Source organism: Corvus hawaiiensis, chromosome 3 (assembly GCF_020740725.1).
Source record: "Corvus hawaiiensis isolate bCorHaw1 chromosome 3, bCorHaw1.pri.cur, whole genome shotgun sequence".
NCBI lineage: Eukaryota > Metazoa > Chordata > Aves > Passeriformes > Corvidae > Corvus > Corvus hawaiiensis.
Window position 1 is genome coordinate 111192486 of NC_063215.1, and position 15415 is coordinate 111207900.

At 43.4% G+C, this 15415-nt stretch overlaps 1 protein-coding gene across 2 annotated transcripts in view; it reads right to left on the reverse strand.

Moving 5' to 3' along the window:
- Window positions 1-15415, reverse strand: part of SPRED2 (sprouty related EVH1 domain containing 2) — a 59905-nt gene that overhangs the window by 28353 nt on the left and 16137 nt on the right. The window contains exon 1 of one of the 2 annotated variants that reach the window (XM_048298850.1): window positions 6277-6308. The exons of the other annotated variant lie outside the window; for it this stretch is intronic. Coding sequence (XP_048154807.1) covers window positions 6277-6293 — 17 coding nt within the window. The 5' untranslated portion in view covers window positions 6294-6308. Of the gene's footprint in view, window positions 1-6276; window positions 6309-15415 lie in introns of those variants that run through there. 2 annotated transcript variants of the gene reach the window in all.

Sequence of the window (15415 nt, forward strand, 5' to 3'; positions counted from 1 at the left end):
GTCTGAGGACAAACCAAGGGAAGCAGTGAGCATCTTCTGGGACCAGCTTATCTCTTCCGCAGCTACACAGATCTCACAAAACACATGCTGCAATTTTCTCTTCACAGCCTTTATTTTATGGATGTGCCAACTTTCTCGCTGGACCTACATAATGACAGCAGTGCACAGATGCTAGAAGTTCATCCCCTGCTGCCTGAGTACTTTGCACTGGCTGATAAAAAGCTTTCCAACACACTCTGATACACGGCCACAGCTGAAACACACAAAGTATTCACAGAACTGGGAAACTATGTTTTTAAGAATATTTTTGCTTGAGTCCTTAAAGCAGCTTCCTGGTACAGTAAACAGGGCAAATGTGTCCATAAATAGATCGTTACCTTTTTATATTTTAATGAAAACCTGTTTCTAGATTTTACAGTAGCAACGTTAATCTCCTGACTTCCTGATACTCAGAAATAAGCAAAATACTTCAGCTAATTTCCTACTGTGCAAAAATTGAGCTGCTTCCATCCAAGACAGTTTTTGTTTTCTTCTCTGTACCTCTCCCATATGGTCTATAAGTATTAGCAATTAGCAGATGAAGTAAAAAGAAAGCCAACTATACATTTCTGTATCTTTCTACTTATTCCCCAAGGATACTTTCTGGACTTATTTTTAGCTCTCTTCTGAAGTCGGAGCCACTCAATACGACCTTCCCTCCCATCCTCCTACAAAAGTCATCCGCAGAAACTGCTGCTTCTCCTTCCACATTTGAAAATTGCCACTGGCATTATAGCTTCCTGCTGGATTTACCATTCACTTTTATGGCAGCAGTTGGAGCCTTTGGCTGCCCCAAAAGTAATGCTGTTTTCAGTTACTTTGCTGCAGAAACTGTCCACTTAAAGGAAAATTAAGCAAGTAGCAGCTACTCGGTACTTTGTGACTCCTGCCAGTTATTTACACATTTCTATCACCTCTCAGTTAATTCTCTAGGCTCACAATTACACTTGAGTATTACTGGATAACTATTCATTAAACTTAGGAGCCCTGACCATCCCTGCCCATTATAACGACAACCTGGTGGGGCACACAGCCACACGGTTTCCCTCTTCATATCCACATCTATCCATGACCTGTGGCCCTTACAAACTCTGCCACTGCACGCTGAGAGAACACCATTTAAACTGTGCTCTTCCCATCCCGAAGAGCAACCTCCTTAAGTTTATTAAGCCAGAAAATCTAATTTCCACTCCCCTGCCATGGCAAGACAACCTCTGTTCCCCTATTAGACAAGAGCCTTGTCCAGCAGAAGGGTTCACCTTTGGCAGGGCAGGCAGAGCTCTGGCTCCATTAACGTAATCCCTTGGCACGCTTTCCTGCACGATCAAAAGTCACCGGTGACGCTGGGCTCCCTGCAGAGCCCCGTCCCCACTCCTGCTCTGCTCCAGCCACAGGCATGTTTCCCAAAGCGCAACCTGTGCCAAGGGACTCGGAAAAAAGAAAGGAAAGGTAGAAGGAAAGGAGGTTGTTAAGGGTTCTTAGGGCTTGACATCTTGGTTTAATCACTGGATTAGGACTCAGAAGCTGCATGTTGAATTTTCAAGCCTACACACAGCTTCCTCCAGTCTTCTATGTCTAAATCCTGCCTGCTGTTTCCATCCACAAGCCTAGAATAGGCAATGCTTCTTTCTCTCATGCCAGTGTTGATAAATACTTGGGAGGTACTCAAATATTTCAGTTCCATATAAGGATCTCGCTTCCTTAGTGTAAAAGCTGTTTATTTTCTTTGCTATTTAATTTTACACGACTGCATCAAGGCTCTGGCTGGTTCCAAGTGTTCCAAATCCTGAAGAGCAAAGGAGCGATCTGCAAATCCCATGTGCGTGCCACTGATGAAACGTTGGTGCACTGGAGTAGCAGAATAACCATATTCAAGCCATCCACCTGCATTTTTGGCATGGCAGCTGTGCAATTTGACTCTTTCACAAGAAATGGTTAATGAGGTATGTGAAAATATTTGGTCCATTACAACTAATGAGATACTGATAGCTAAAAATGAAACAGTTAGAGAAAACCCCACAGTAGCCTTAGTTCCCCTTGTTTTATTGGATCCTTGAAACTTTTAAGACTGCTCTAATTGTTGGATTTATTTCATGCAAACTATTCTTAATTATGGTCTTAAATGCTATCTTAACCCTACATATTTGTCTTCAACAGCCTTAAAAGCTTGGGAAGAAAGTATCTGAAGGGATTACCCAGCTGCAATGGCAGGCAGCCAGTATGTTCCAGGGCTGCTCCAGGTTGTCTGCCTGCCCCGCCCTGAGTAAAAAAAAAAACCAGAAAGAACTTGGGGAGTAAAGGTAGCACCGAAAAGCACGTGTTGTTTTCATTGGAAGGAAAAAGAGAACTCTTTAAAAATTATAGCTCGTGGGTATGCATATATATCTACAAAAGTAGAAAAGAGTGTGTGCATGTATAAGTGCTCTTCCGGAGGACACAGAATTTTCGTAAACAAGAAGGGAACTGAGTATTACCTCTGTCATCACTGAACCCTGGTTGCAGTAGCTGTAAGTCCAACTCGCAGAGCGTCTGTGTGCCTAAGAGACAGGTGACATTTAAAGCTGATAGAAGTGCTGCCCCCCAGCATGCACACAGTGGCTGCCATCATCCTGTGCTCTCGGACATGAGCCACATCACCTCCAGCAACACCAGCGGGGGACAAAGACATGAGCCCCTTGGATGGCCAATGGGGGCTTATGGCTGCAATCCTTCATCCAGGACTAAACACCAAGCAATTCACTCCTTAGTTAAGGCTTTATTTTCACCACTGTCTTCGTAAAAGGAGGGTCAAAGTAGACAACTCCCTTCCACCAGCTGCTCTTCTTTTCCACTTTGCTTCCAAAGCAGCAACTGCAAATACCATCCAAGATGTCTAAAAATCCCAAGGGGGAAAAAAAGTAGTCCAACCCACCAAATTTACTACTTTTTTTTGAGTCACATCTAGCATCTAAAACACTTCACAGACACCTTCCATAACTCAGTAGTGTTTTTCCCTCTAGCCAAGCTACTTGATCAAAATATAAGCTTATAAACTTCCACGCTATTGCTGCCATAAGGCACTTTGGTATTTTCCTCCCTTCCCAACTCAACAGCTTACAAGGCCAGGAGAGATTCAGGTCTCAGAAAAAAAGGTAATTGCATATAATGGGTTTCAACATTATGGATTTCTGTCTTTTAATGCACACATCTACATTCCCAGATCCCAGGTTTCAGGGAAGAGCCAAAAGGACAGCAGGAGGCTGCTAATGGAACAGCAGCAAAAATCAAGCTGTTCAGCTGAACCAGGCACATAAACACAATTTAAACTATCTAGATCCAAACAAATGTAACTTTACAACTACTGGGGCATAACCTGTCTCTGGCTGACCTGGATGTATTTCACAGCGCCAGGTATTTTCCCTGACCCAGCAGCTCTGACAGCTGGAGTTAAAGCCATCCCATCCTGCCCAGGTGATTGCTGCAGGTTATATTGTAAGGATCCTCTCTGCAGTTCATCCCACAGCCAGAAAGCAGGGACATTTTGGTGGAAGACATGAAAAGCTGCCATTTTTGGAGTCCCACTTCCTTTATCTGTTGGTTGGTTCGTGAACCTTCTAGCAAGGGTGATTATCTGCAGATGATAACCAGCATTTTCTTCTTCAAATCCTAACTTACCAATTTCTTTGAAAGAAACCTTCTGAGTGCATGCAGCTACAGCAAATTAAGTTGATATTTCCATACCATTTAGATTTCCAGCAGGTTTGAAACTTTTTCATTAAATATCACCAAGAAAAAAAGACATCTGCGTCTCTCTGGCCAGATCAAATGTTAGAATGGAATCTGAAGAAAACCATGGAAAACCTCCCAAAAGTCTTCCTTGCCCTCACCTCTGCATCATGTCAGGAACAAAGAACCACTCTACCTGTAACCCAACTCTTGTATAACCAATTTGCAACCTGTATTTTTCTGCCTTTCAAATCCAATACCAGCAGAATAAAAGAGCATCTGGGAAATTTTAGTTTCCACACAGTCAGAGTAAATACAAACAATTCAGTCTCCACATTTCTTGCTCCAGAGATGCTGGTTGAGTCTAGAGCAGCCCCAAGGGCAAAATGAAGAGGGGTCAGGTCTCCACAGCCAGTGCTCAGCAAGACTGGGTTTGCTTCCAGCACTGCAGTGCATCCAAAAATCCTCCATAGGAAAAACTAATAGCAGTTTTGGTTGGTTTGTTTTTTTTTTTTTTTTTCCAGAAGAAAAAGGACTTCTCAAAAAACCAAGACACCTGCAACAACCCAGCCGCCCGCCTCCACATCTCCCTTAAATGCCGAGGCAGTAAGGAACAAAGGAATCCTTTCACCAAAACGTTTGTTCAACATTTAAGGCTGATTTTATTGAGTTTACGAGAAACAGCTCTATCCTAACTAGCTCAAATGGGATTTCATAATCCCGTAATTAGTTCAGGTCCTTCCAGGAAGTACATGAGAATTCATTCCTGAAATACATATATACATATATATATTCAAAAATATATGTATTATGTAGTCCTGCATGGATTAAATCAATTTTTTTCTGACCAGCATAACATCTTTTCCTGTGCCAGACTTGCCCAGTGATCCCCACAAAGTGCTGTACATGTGGAGAAAACCTCAAGTGAATTGGAAGCAGCTTTTTAGGGAAAAAAGCTGGCTAACAAGCCAGCTGATAGGCAAGCAAAGATTCACTGATGCAGCTCAAGCGCACAGAATTTAAAGTCTCTCCCCAGAAATTAGCTTATTACACAAACAATATTGAATTAAAATTAAAATCTAATGGCATTGGGGCAGATTAACTTATGACTTGTGTCTGTATTGAAGCATTTATGTAACATTGTTGAAACTGTGCTAGAGCTACCAAAAGCCACAGCCAATTTTGTTACAAAAAGACCCAAAACAGTATTTTGATTTTTTTTCTGCTAAAAGGTAGCCATGACATCACTGGGACATGCACACTAATGACAAAACTTTTAATGAGCAACCATTCAAGGGAAGCTCTCAAAAAAGACTTTCCTTCAAATTTGTTGCAACAAATGGTTATAGCTGCACATGATGGCACGTCTTGAAAAGTTAAAAGGGGCAGCATAATAAATTTGAATAATTTGCCCTGCACCTCATGCAGTACAGGCAAGAGTTGCAGCCTCAAGTCCTCCTATTTTCGTGCAAGAGAACAAAATATTAAGATTACAAGGAAGCTAATTAGCACTATCATTTACAGTAATGACTAATAAATTGTTGTTGCATGACAGATGGTATTTGTTTTATATCACGTGTAAGATAAGCAAAAATCACACTGAAGTTTAGCCAGCCAAACAGGTAGATTCATAAGATCTGCATCCTGAATTGATTCCCCCCACCTCAAAAAAAAAGCCACAACCAAGTTCTGCCCTAATTTTTTTCCTAGCATAAACTGACCATAAGCACTCCATTACTGCTATCCTATGTTAGCTAATAAATAGCAATATTTAGCAAAATAACACCCCAACACACAACCACAGAAACTGCATTCCAGAAAAATGATTATGTCTGCACACAAACATATACAGAGTATTCCTGTAAACTCAAAGTTTACAAAGAAAAGAAAGAAAATCGGTCACCCAAAGGAAGTTGAATTTTCCCCCACTCTCCTCCATTTTGATCAGTGGAGACTACAACAATATTTACCCCTCTGTAAACATCCTCAATGACACGTATGTTATAACTATGAAGAGTAGATAATATTTTGCAAATATTAAAGAAATAAAATAATTCTGTGACTCAATTCCAGCTGGGTCTGTATCAGAGGAGAGGTGAGGGAGTAAGCCTCTAAATCTAAAGGGTTTTCATCTTTTGCCAGAGAAATAAACATAAAAAAGAAGACATTCTTGGCTATATCAAAACCAGCATGCACATTGTTTTTGCCTTCAACCTCTCTTTAAATCCCCTACTCCATCAAATGTCCATGGAGAGGGACAATAAGGGAAGCAGCTTCCCAGGCAGCATCTATTTTTCCTATTGGTATTTAAAGAAAGGGTGAATGTTGAACCATTAGTTCTGAAAAAAACCTGATATGTAACCATAAATGAAAGGCTGTGTTTCACAGAAGAATTCATACATATTCACTGATAAATCATATGCTGATTTAGACAACATTCAGAAGGGCTGTGGGGGCAGATGGGGGAAGGCGGAGGAAAAAAAACCCCAGGAGTAAAAAATATGGAATCATATGCATCCAGAGCACACTTACCTGCTGGGGGATGCCATTTCCTCTACATGTTAAACCTTTACTGCTCCATTTTACCACCATTGCCACCGCCAGCCTCCCTGCCTGCACTGGTTACCCCGTGTCCCAGCTGGCTGCTGCCGGGCAGGCAAGCGGCTTCCCCCCATTCGTGATTCAGTCTCCTTGAGGGATGTGCTGCATTGTGCGGGGTGAGTCATCCCAGAGGTATTCTGCACATTACAGCCCCAGCCGGACCATTACTCATTCGCAATATCCTCCTGGCTCGGAAGAGCACATCGACCAAAGATCCTTGTTTCCCCACCCCGGTTACAGGCTGGGAAAAAAATAAAATAATTATGATACAGCTGCCATAAACTCATGATGGGGGTGTTTAGCAGCAGCTGATGGGGCAAACGTGCTGCCGACAGGCTGCCCCAGCCCAGCAGGCATGTCACCCACGCACCCAGGGCTGCAAACAGGTCCAAAGTTGAACGCAGGTGTCATTTCCTCTGGTAGCCTGTCAGCACTTTATTCCCAAAAGCTGCCAACACAGCACTGGGACCAAGGGTCCAAACCACTCAAAAGGTTTGGAGGAAGCGCTCAGCCTCCCAATGTGTCTGCCTCCATCACAACTTTTAATGGGGTTTTAAATACTTCCAGTGGGCAACGAGCTGGTATCAGCTATAGATCTTCATACACCCCACCTTTGCTGGCAGCCTACACAACTGAAGTGCCAACAGTGACATCCCTGCACACAAGCTTCGTTTTGGACACTTGGTCTCAAATGCCCCCTTGCTGCTCAGAAACCTTCACAACTGCTGGAACCCCTCACTCAGCCAGGGTGCCATGCATGTCCCCAAAAGTTCTATGATGATCCCCAACGTATTCTCATTAAAGCAGAAATGTTGCTCAAGAAATGCCTCAGCACCAACAAGAAGAATAAAAATTGTGACACTGGGGCTCTGAAAGCAGCTTCTAAAAATACCTGTCCAGTTTCTGAACTAATCTATGCTGATGATAAGGCATGAGGGCAGAAGAAAGCTAACTAAGTGTTTCCAGGCTCAGCTGCTTCTGTCTGCCTCAAACCCAAATGGTTTCAATCCTGATTTGGGACAAAAATCCCCTTTTCCTCAAGGTGGAGAATGGTGACCAAGGTGATGCTGCCTGCAAGCATCCTTTAGAGGACAGCCACATCCCTACTTTACAGACATTGGCAACCTAAAATCACATGTGCTCCTGAAAACCTCATGCTTGGACCATGGAAATGTTGAGCTAAGGACCAACGAGGCTTGAACCCAGCTTCAGTGACCAGGCACCAGGCTGCATGGAGGATGCTGGGACATCAGAGGGGGTTGGACTAGATGGCCTTTAGAGGTTCCTTCCCATCCAAACTATTTTGATTCCATGACATTCCAAGTCACCAACATTTGTTCACTGCTTCTCTCCAGCACCCAGTGAGCACTTGTGCAGGTGCAGCTGCAGGCACCTATTTGCAGCTTGGCTGGATTTTGTCATGACAGTGGAATCAAGCCACAGTCCAAAGCCCTTGATGACCCTGATGCTCAAAGGCAACAAGCAGCATGTCAAATTTGTTACAGTGGTATCAATGGACAGCTGCATTTACTGAATTTCAATATACAGCATAAAAAGATCTTTAATTTGATGGCCAAAGGGCAGTCTGTGTTGGTAGAAGTGCATTTGCAACCAGTGGGTTAACTCATCAGTCAGAGTATCGTGCTATGCAAGTAATTAAAACAATAGGTGGGGGGTTTTTTTAGATTTTAATTGCACATCCCCAGTCCACATCTCATCCTATCCAGATGTGCCGGAATCTGCCACCTCACATTCCTCTTCAAGCTCTGCAGCAACACTGCTTTTACCTTCAAATGCTTAATGCAGCACCCATCAGCTCAATCCTCATCTGTCTCCAGCAAGAACTCAGCACACAAGTCCAAAGCAACGTCAGCCAGAAAAATTCAAGAAAGCTGTCTGGCACTTTTTGCTGCAAGTCCAGTTTCTAAAGCTTTTCTCCCAAGGGATGGGGGAAGATGAAATTAGCCTCCCTGTGTAAGACAAAACTATCCTTGAATAAGCTGTGTTGTAACAATGTTTTTGAAACAACATCTTGAGCAGTTACATCTCCCCAAAGCTTGTCTGTTTTCTTGCCTTCCTACTGGTCTGCAGACCATCCTGCCACTGGTCCTCCTAAAAACTCAAGGCTCAGCACACAGAGAGACTTGGGACTGTCAGAAGGTTCTTACCAATGAGCAACATTAACAAACAGTTCCAGCATGACCAATTACATAGGAAAGCCATCACACTGTACAGGTACCACAGTCTCGCAGCTGCTGTGGGGCAGCTCTCAGCTCATGGGACTGGGCTGAGCCACCACCTGGGTAACCTGTGCAAAGCTGCTGGTCAGCACAGGGTCAGGGGCAGGTGGGGACAAACACCGCGTGTGAAAATGCAAGACGGAAAAAAGCTCTCTGTTAAAATGTTACAGCATGCTCAATCCATAGGGATGGAAATAATGCCCTTGCCTTTCGTCTACACCCAGAAGCTGTTGCATCTGTCAAGAAGAACCACCAATTCATTCAGCTGGCTTCAAGCCCTGCTCCCAACAGTTTTCTCCAAAGGGAAGCAGATATCAAGCCACTGGATCAGCATCAACTGAATCACTCACTGGTTGGGTTCTCACCTTTGCACACATTCTTTAACCTTAAGGCTAAGCTAACAAACCTCAGCTCCAAGACAGGCAATGATGCTGCACTTAAAAAAACATTAATATTAAAATAATTGTTATTTTTCCCCTTAAATACTGCCCTGTCCAGTAGATTGCACACCCAACCCTACTAGCTCAGTGCTACAGTGAAATATCCTCTAAAGCTTTCTTGCAGTTCCTAGTGTGGATCGAAGAGCGGCTGTGCCAACACATGAATATTTTCCCCACTTCCCAGCAAGATTCATGCCGCTACAGGGCTCTGCTGTTAGAAATCTTAAGTAAACATTGCACCTGGGGAGCCAGCAAGGTGGTGGATCTGCCTTTTGCTGCCCGCCAGCCAACTGCAAGCATGGTTCAAAGAGCTGAGACAGTGGCTGGAGCAAGGGGAGCCCATTTTTACTGCAGCTGCTGGAGTACTTGTGGTGAGAAGAATGAAATTCGGTCACCTTGTTAATAGCAGTCATGTCAATGGGCTGAACTTCTGCAGCAAAACATTAACAGAGTGCCCGGGACCAAGCCTTGGCAGTGGTGAACTGGGCACAAAGATGTCTCTGCACTCATTTCCAGTGCAGTGTGAGGTGTTTGAGTATCTGTAGGCCCAGGTCCACTTTGGGAATACTGAAACTTGTTATGCCTCATCCTCTGGGAACACCAGGCTACCCACCTTAGGTGTAGCATTCAAGATTAACCACAGCAGTACTGCCTGAGCACTGCTTGCTGTGCCTTGTAAGAGGTAAAGAAGGTCACTTTTCTCCATTTTTGTTTAAATTTAAAAAAATAACAAAACCCAAAATAGAACAAACAAAAAAAACCCCAACAAATCAAAATCCCCCCATAACAAACAACAAACCCAAACAAAAGACTTCATAAACATGGTCAGTGTAGTTTTATGCCCAGCACTTGAGAGACACCCGTTTCACTCATGCTGTCCCTGTTGTCTACAAAGCTTTCTTGAATACTGGGTTTATTAAGCTGTGTTGTAGGGAAGAGCAGGAAGTATGGCAAAAAAATAGGAAAAAGAGCACAAAAGTAGATCCTTAGGAAGGACTTCAGACATTTTACGATACGGTTTAGGCTGCTGAACATTCTGGGAGCACCAAAATGCTCCTCCCTACATATCATGACCATGTTTTCCCTATATTGAATGTCATTCTCATAGATGAATGGACCTTTGTACATATGTATGACAACAAAAAAATGACCCCAGCATAGATGGGTATTCCCAGCCAGGATCTGGGTGGAGGCCATATGGATTTCATTTCCCTGCAGACAGATCAAAGGAAAATGCCAAGAGCGTCTTACTTGACTCCAAATAAACATCCACGACCAGAAAAGAGGTTACACAAATGACATGCACCAAGCTCCTCCACGCCGGAAAAGCCTCATGTGCTTTTCTTCTAATTAAACCCTTCCTCCATGGCTCCTAATTGATACCTGGACAAACAGCTGTAATATACTCCAGGAAAGCTAACCCTGTACTTTGCCTTACTTGTGTGACATGGCCTCAATCATCACACAGCACGCTGCAAACTTTCATTTTCTTGATAGGAAACTGGTTTAAAAAACAAGCTACTGAAAAACCAAGGCCTTGCTCCTCCCTTTTTTTTTTTGCACTTTAATACTTAGCTCAAAGTAGAGGTACTTAAGTGTGAATCTTTTATCCACTGCATCTTTGCTTTCCCTTTCTTTAGGATAAAATTTTTTTACCATGCGAGTACTCTCAGACTAATTATGCACATCCTAAACCAGATATATCATCTTGTGTCTTCTCCAATTTCTTCCCTCTAGATTTCAAATCATCTTTACTGCTCTCTCAGGGCTGGCACTATCTTCTGGAAAGCCCCCACGCCACGACTCAATACTCCACGGTAAAACCACTTGCAGACCAAGAGGCAGACACAAGGATACGATAATCTTTATCCACCTACATTCCTAAAATCACTGAAAACTCCCATAAAACCATGCTGAGCAGCTCCAATTTCATCCTCTCAATCTGATGTTGACTGTGCTTCCTGTCAGCCAGCTCCCTGTTTTGCTGGGGACTGACTTGAACTAATCCACTTAAGTTTTCAGGATCACTCTGCTTCTCCTGTCAGTGTTAGTAAAACATTATCTTGCCCTTAAAATGTACCTTGTCCAGCTCTTCTTTTCAGTACTCTTGGGAACAAGCTGCTATTTTATAGACTTAAAGGAAGATGGTTAACGCTTATGACTCCACTTACATTTTTAGTAATGTGGGAATTATTTTATTGCTCATTTATGACAGTGATCCTCACAATCTGCCTCCTTCGGAGCACAGAAACAACACAGAGCAGGCTTCCCCTCCTGTAAAGGGTACTGCAAGTGTCACCATGCCTGCCCTGGATCAGGACATCCAGCATTAAACTATTTTCATAAGGGCATGCAGTGGCAGGACAAGGGGGAATGGCCTTAAGATGAAAGAAGGCAGGTTAAATATTAAAAAAAATTTCTTTATTCAGAAGATGGTGAGGCACTGTCACAGGTTGCCCAGAGAAGCAGTGGATGCCCCATTCCTGAAGTGTTCAAGGTCAGGTTGGATGGGGCTTTGAGCAACCTGGTCTACTGGGAAATGTCCCTGCCCATGGCAGGGGCTTTGGAGTAAGATGAGTTTTAAGGTCCGTTCCAAACCAAACCACTCTATGATTCTATGATTCTCTTTCTTAGTTTACTGATTTTATTATTAAAGTCCTATAGCAGGCAGAGATTTCTCACCAGTACCTTTCAGTTTCCTCTGGCCAACTATGTGCATCTCCTAACCCCTACTTTGTTCTCCCTGCAGCCAGCTTTCCTGTTTACATCTCTGCCGTCGCTTCCCGTGCACAGCCGAAGGGCTTTGGAAAAAGGACAAACAAACAAGCGTTTCCTCAAGATGCCGGCAGTTGCGTGCCTGTGCCTCTCTCCCTACCACTGTCCTTCGCCTGGTCACAACACTGTCACATGCGTTTAATGGCTTGCATTTCCTGTGCTCTGCTTTAATAGGCAGAATCTTTTAAATGCTGAAAGATAGGGTGGTGCCAAGTGCCCGCTGAATGTGTCCCTGGCAAGAGGGATTTTGCTTGCACACAGCAGAGAAATCAATCAGGGGAAACATCTTGGGGTCATCCTCTTTTCTCATTCTGGCAGGTAAGGATGAGTTGTTCAACACACTGCATGTTCATGCTCTCACACCCATTCCTTCCAAAAAGGTTCAGCATAGGGACAGCTGGAGTCCCCGGATATATATGAAGGAGATCAAAGACTCCCATGGTCTTTCCTTTTAGCAGCAAAGATGGTGAAGCAGCTTCTCATCCTGTACCCATCAGGGTTTTTGGTACACTCACTATTAGCTGGGAGCTGCCACCTCAAATCTTCTGGATTCATTAGGGAATACCAGAACATCAGACCAAAAAAACCTGCTAACAGCTTATGCCAGTTTATTAATTTAAATGGCCACAGCACTGCTTAAAAACATCAAAAAATGAACACTGAAGAGAAGCAACATCATCTTCTTGCAAAAGATTTGTGGGAAAAAAGCATCCACCTTTTATCTTTGGGTAAAGCCCAATCTATACTATCGACTTCCAATAAATTATTGAAGTATCTACAAAGGAGGAAGAAAATATACCCTGATTTTTTTTCCCTAACTTCACACTGGTTTTTCTCTGTCTCAAGCTGTGTAACAACCACTCCACGCACGTTCAGCGCATGATAATGAAACCGCGAATGTTTATCTCAATCCAAAATGGCTTCTTTTTTTTTTCCTCCCCTTAAACTCAGATTTAACCAGGATTTTAACTACAAGGACAGAAGGTTGACAGGAGGTGCATGCTTACCCTTTGATGCTCCACCTATAAACTTGTTTTTTTTTCCTTAAGGCAGTTTCATCCAGCTATAAGTCTGACTTTAGGATTTATCCGTCTCTGCCACTATGTCCATTAATACCTTGGAGCAAGAGAAATTATAGCAAGGAAGAGCCTTGGTCTGAAGATGGGTTTCTGCTGTAGCTGTGCAAAGGGAGGGCAGCTCCATGCCCAGCACTCCACTGTGATGTTTTGGCTCCCAGACAAGATGGCAGTGGAAGAGTGATGTGTCAAGACTGCCCTGCAAGGCCTCCTTTTCCACTAGAAATTAATATTCAGAGAAAACAGCAATGGCCTTCTAAGGGAGAGATGTATGCACTCACTGCCCAAAAGCAAGGTGAGTACAAACTCTGCTAAACAGTTTGCACCATGATGGGAAATCACAAGTCAACAAAACGTCTGAAAAAACCCCAAACCCAAACCAAAGAAAACTCCCTTGGGCCTCTCCGAGTCTGATAAAGGGCTATTTCCACCATTAATCTGAAAGGTGGAGCAAGGACCTGCAAAATCCAGGGATGCCTTTTTATTAATTTTAGCACCATGAGGAGGCTGGTGCCCAACCTGTGCTTCCTCCACCATGGGGACAGCCCTGGGAGCCACCAGGCCAATGCCAGGAGGATGCTGTGGATATCAACACAAGTCAGTGCATTCCGCTGTGGAAATGCGAGGCAGTGCCAGAATGAGCTCTGAGTTACAGGCCCAGCTCCAGCGGATTCAGAGATGGAGTCAGATGACGACAGCTCCATTCAAAACAGAAAGCTGAGGGGGAAAGTTGGTTACTCATCCAAATCCAATGCTCTCCCTTGGAAATGCATGGATGATGCATACCATCAATTTTGAGAGGGTAGAAATCACATTTCTCCTGTCTTCACCCTGTCCAGATGTGCTTGGGCTGCAATGAGTCCAGGGAGGACATGGGAGTTAAGTCCCCATCCAACACACACACACACACACGCATGTTTTAGGAGGAATATATTTACACATTTAATGCATGTATTTACAAACTGTGTTGGGATTAGCTAAAAGTAACAAAAGTTAGTAGCGTAGCAGCTGAGAAGATTGTTTCCATCCCATTATAACAAGGCAATGCAACATGTGGATGTGGAAAACAGGCACTTCCCTGTTGACTAATGGCCAACGCTCACCTTGCTAAAGGATTAGGTGGAAATCTGTGGCTGTCTCAAGAGAAAGCCTAGGATGTAGCAGCATGCCTCTTCTGGAATTCCCGCTAACACTTGGACAGGAGTCTTCCAGACGCACTCACAACCAAGTAAATGAAGTTTAGCTGAAACAATGCTTCGCCAAAACTAACACAGTGACCTCTGGAATTTGGTGCTACTTGCAGATGTCCTAAAGGATGCCATCAATAAAATCATAAAAAAGGTACTTTTAACCCCTGGCAGTGATTTATCTAGATATCTTTTTCTAACAAAAAGCCTTATTACTGAGGAGAGCATTTCCTATTATTTGCAGGAAAATTCAGAGGAGAACAAGCAGATACTAATTTGTTAAAAAGACAGATAAACATGTACAGGAAATACTTCTATGAAGGTCCTGATCCTCTGAAGATTAATGATCTACAGTACTGGAGACAAAACCATGACACTGAGGAAACAAGCAAACTATAAAAACAGGAAGAAGTGGAAGTTTATTTTTTTAATGTTATTTTGAGGGAATATTTGTTTTTCTGAAGCTTAAGATACCAGCAAAAACGTCCATCTGCAAGTCACACTATTCTCTATACAAAAGCAGCTGCAGTGAGTTTCCTCACCCAGGTCCCCAGAGCTGTCAGATGGGGAGGCCATCCTGCACATTACTGATCTACTGTTTCCCTAACCAACACCATTGCTCGGCTCTCACCTCATCTAAAGCCATTATGAATTGATGCATGGACAATACTCTGTAGCTGACACCAATAAATCAAGTTATTTTGCTGTTGCATTTCCCCCACAGCCACAGGGCTAGGTATTCCCTCCAGATATGTGTTTTGGTGCATTTACTGTAACAATATTAAGGTAGCACTTGTTGGAAATGAAGGGCTTTGCCACAAACAGAAAAGCTGTTCTCGACTTTCCTGCCTTAAGTTTTTGTTCAAATGAAAATAAAACCAACACTGCTGTGAATGACAAGGATGCAGCTGGGACGTGCTTGAGGCCAACCACCACTTCTGCACCAACCTGGTGGCGCAACTATTTTCAGACCATCACAAGTCACCAAAGCTGAACAGACCTCATCACTTTGTCTGGAGGCACCAACTTTACTTCTCTCAGAAACATCTTGTGCTTGCTCATGGCAGCACCACAAGGAGCCCTCAGACTCCTGTTTTATCATACATAACTGATCTTCCTTAAGTGAGTCAGGCTGAGGCACAGCACTGTCCAGAGGTCTTCTGCTATTAAAGGAGGTGGGGAGAGTAGGAGACAGGGACCCCACATCAATTTGTCTTCACTTAGGATCTTTTTCAAGCAACTTCTCCACCTTCTTCTTGCACAAGCCTGCAAGAAATTTAGATAATTCCCATTGGAACCAAAGCTATGCACGTGTACTCAATGCCAACCTAAGAGCAGAATTCAAATCCGTC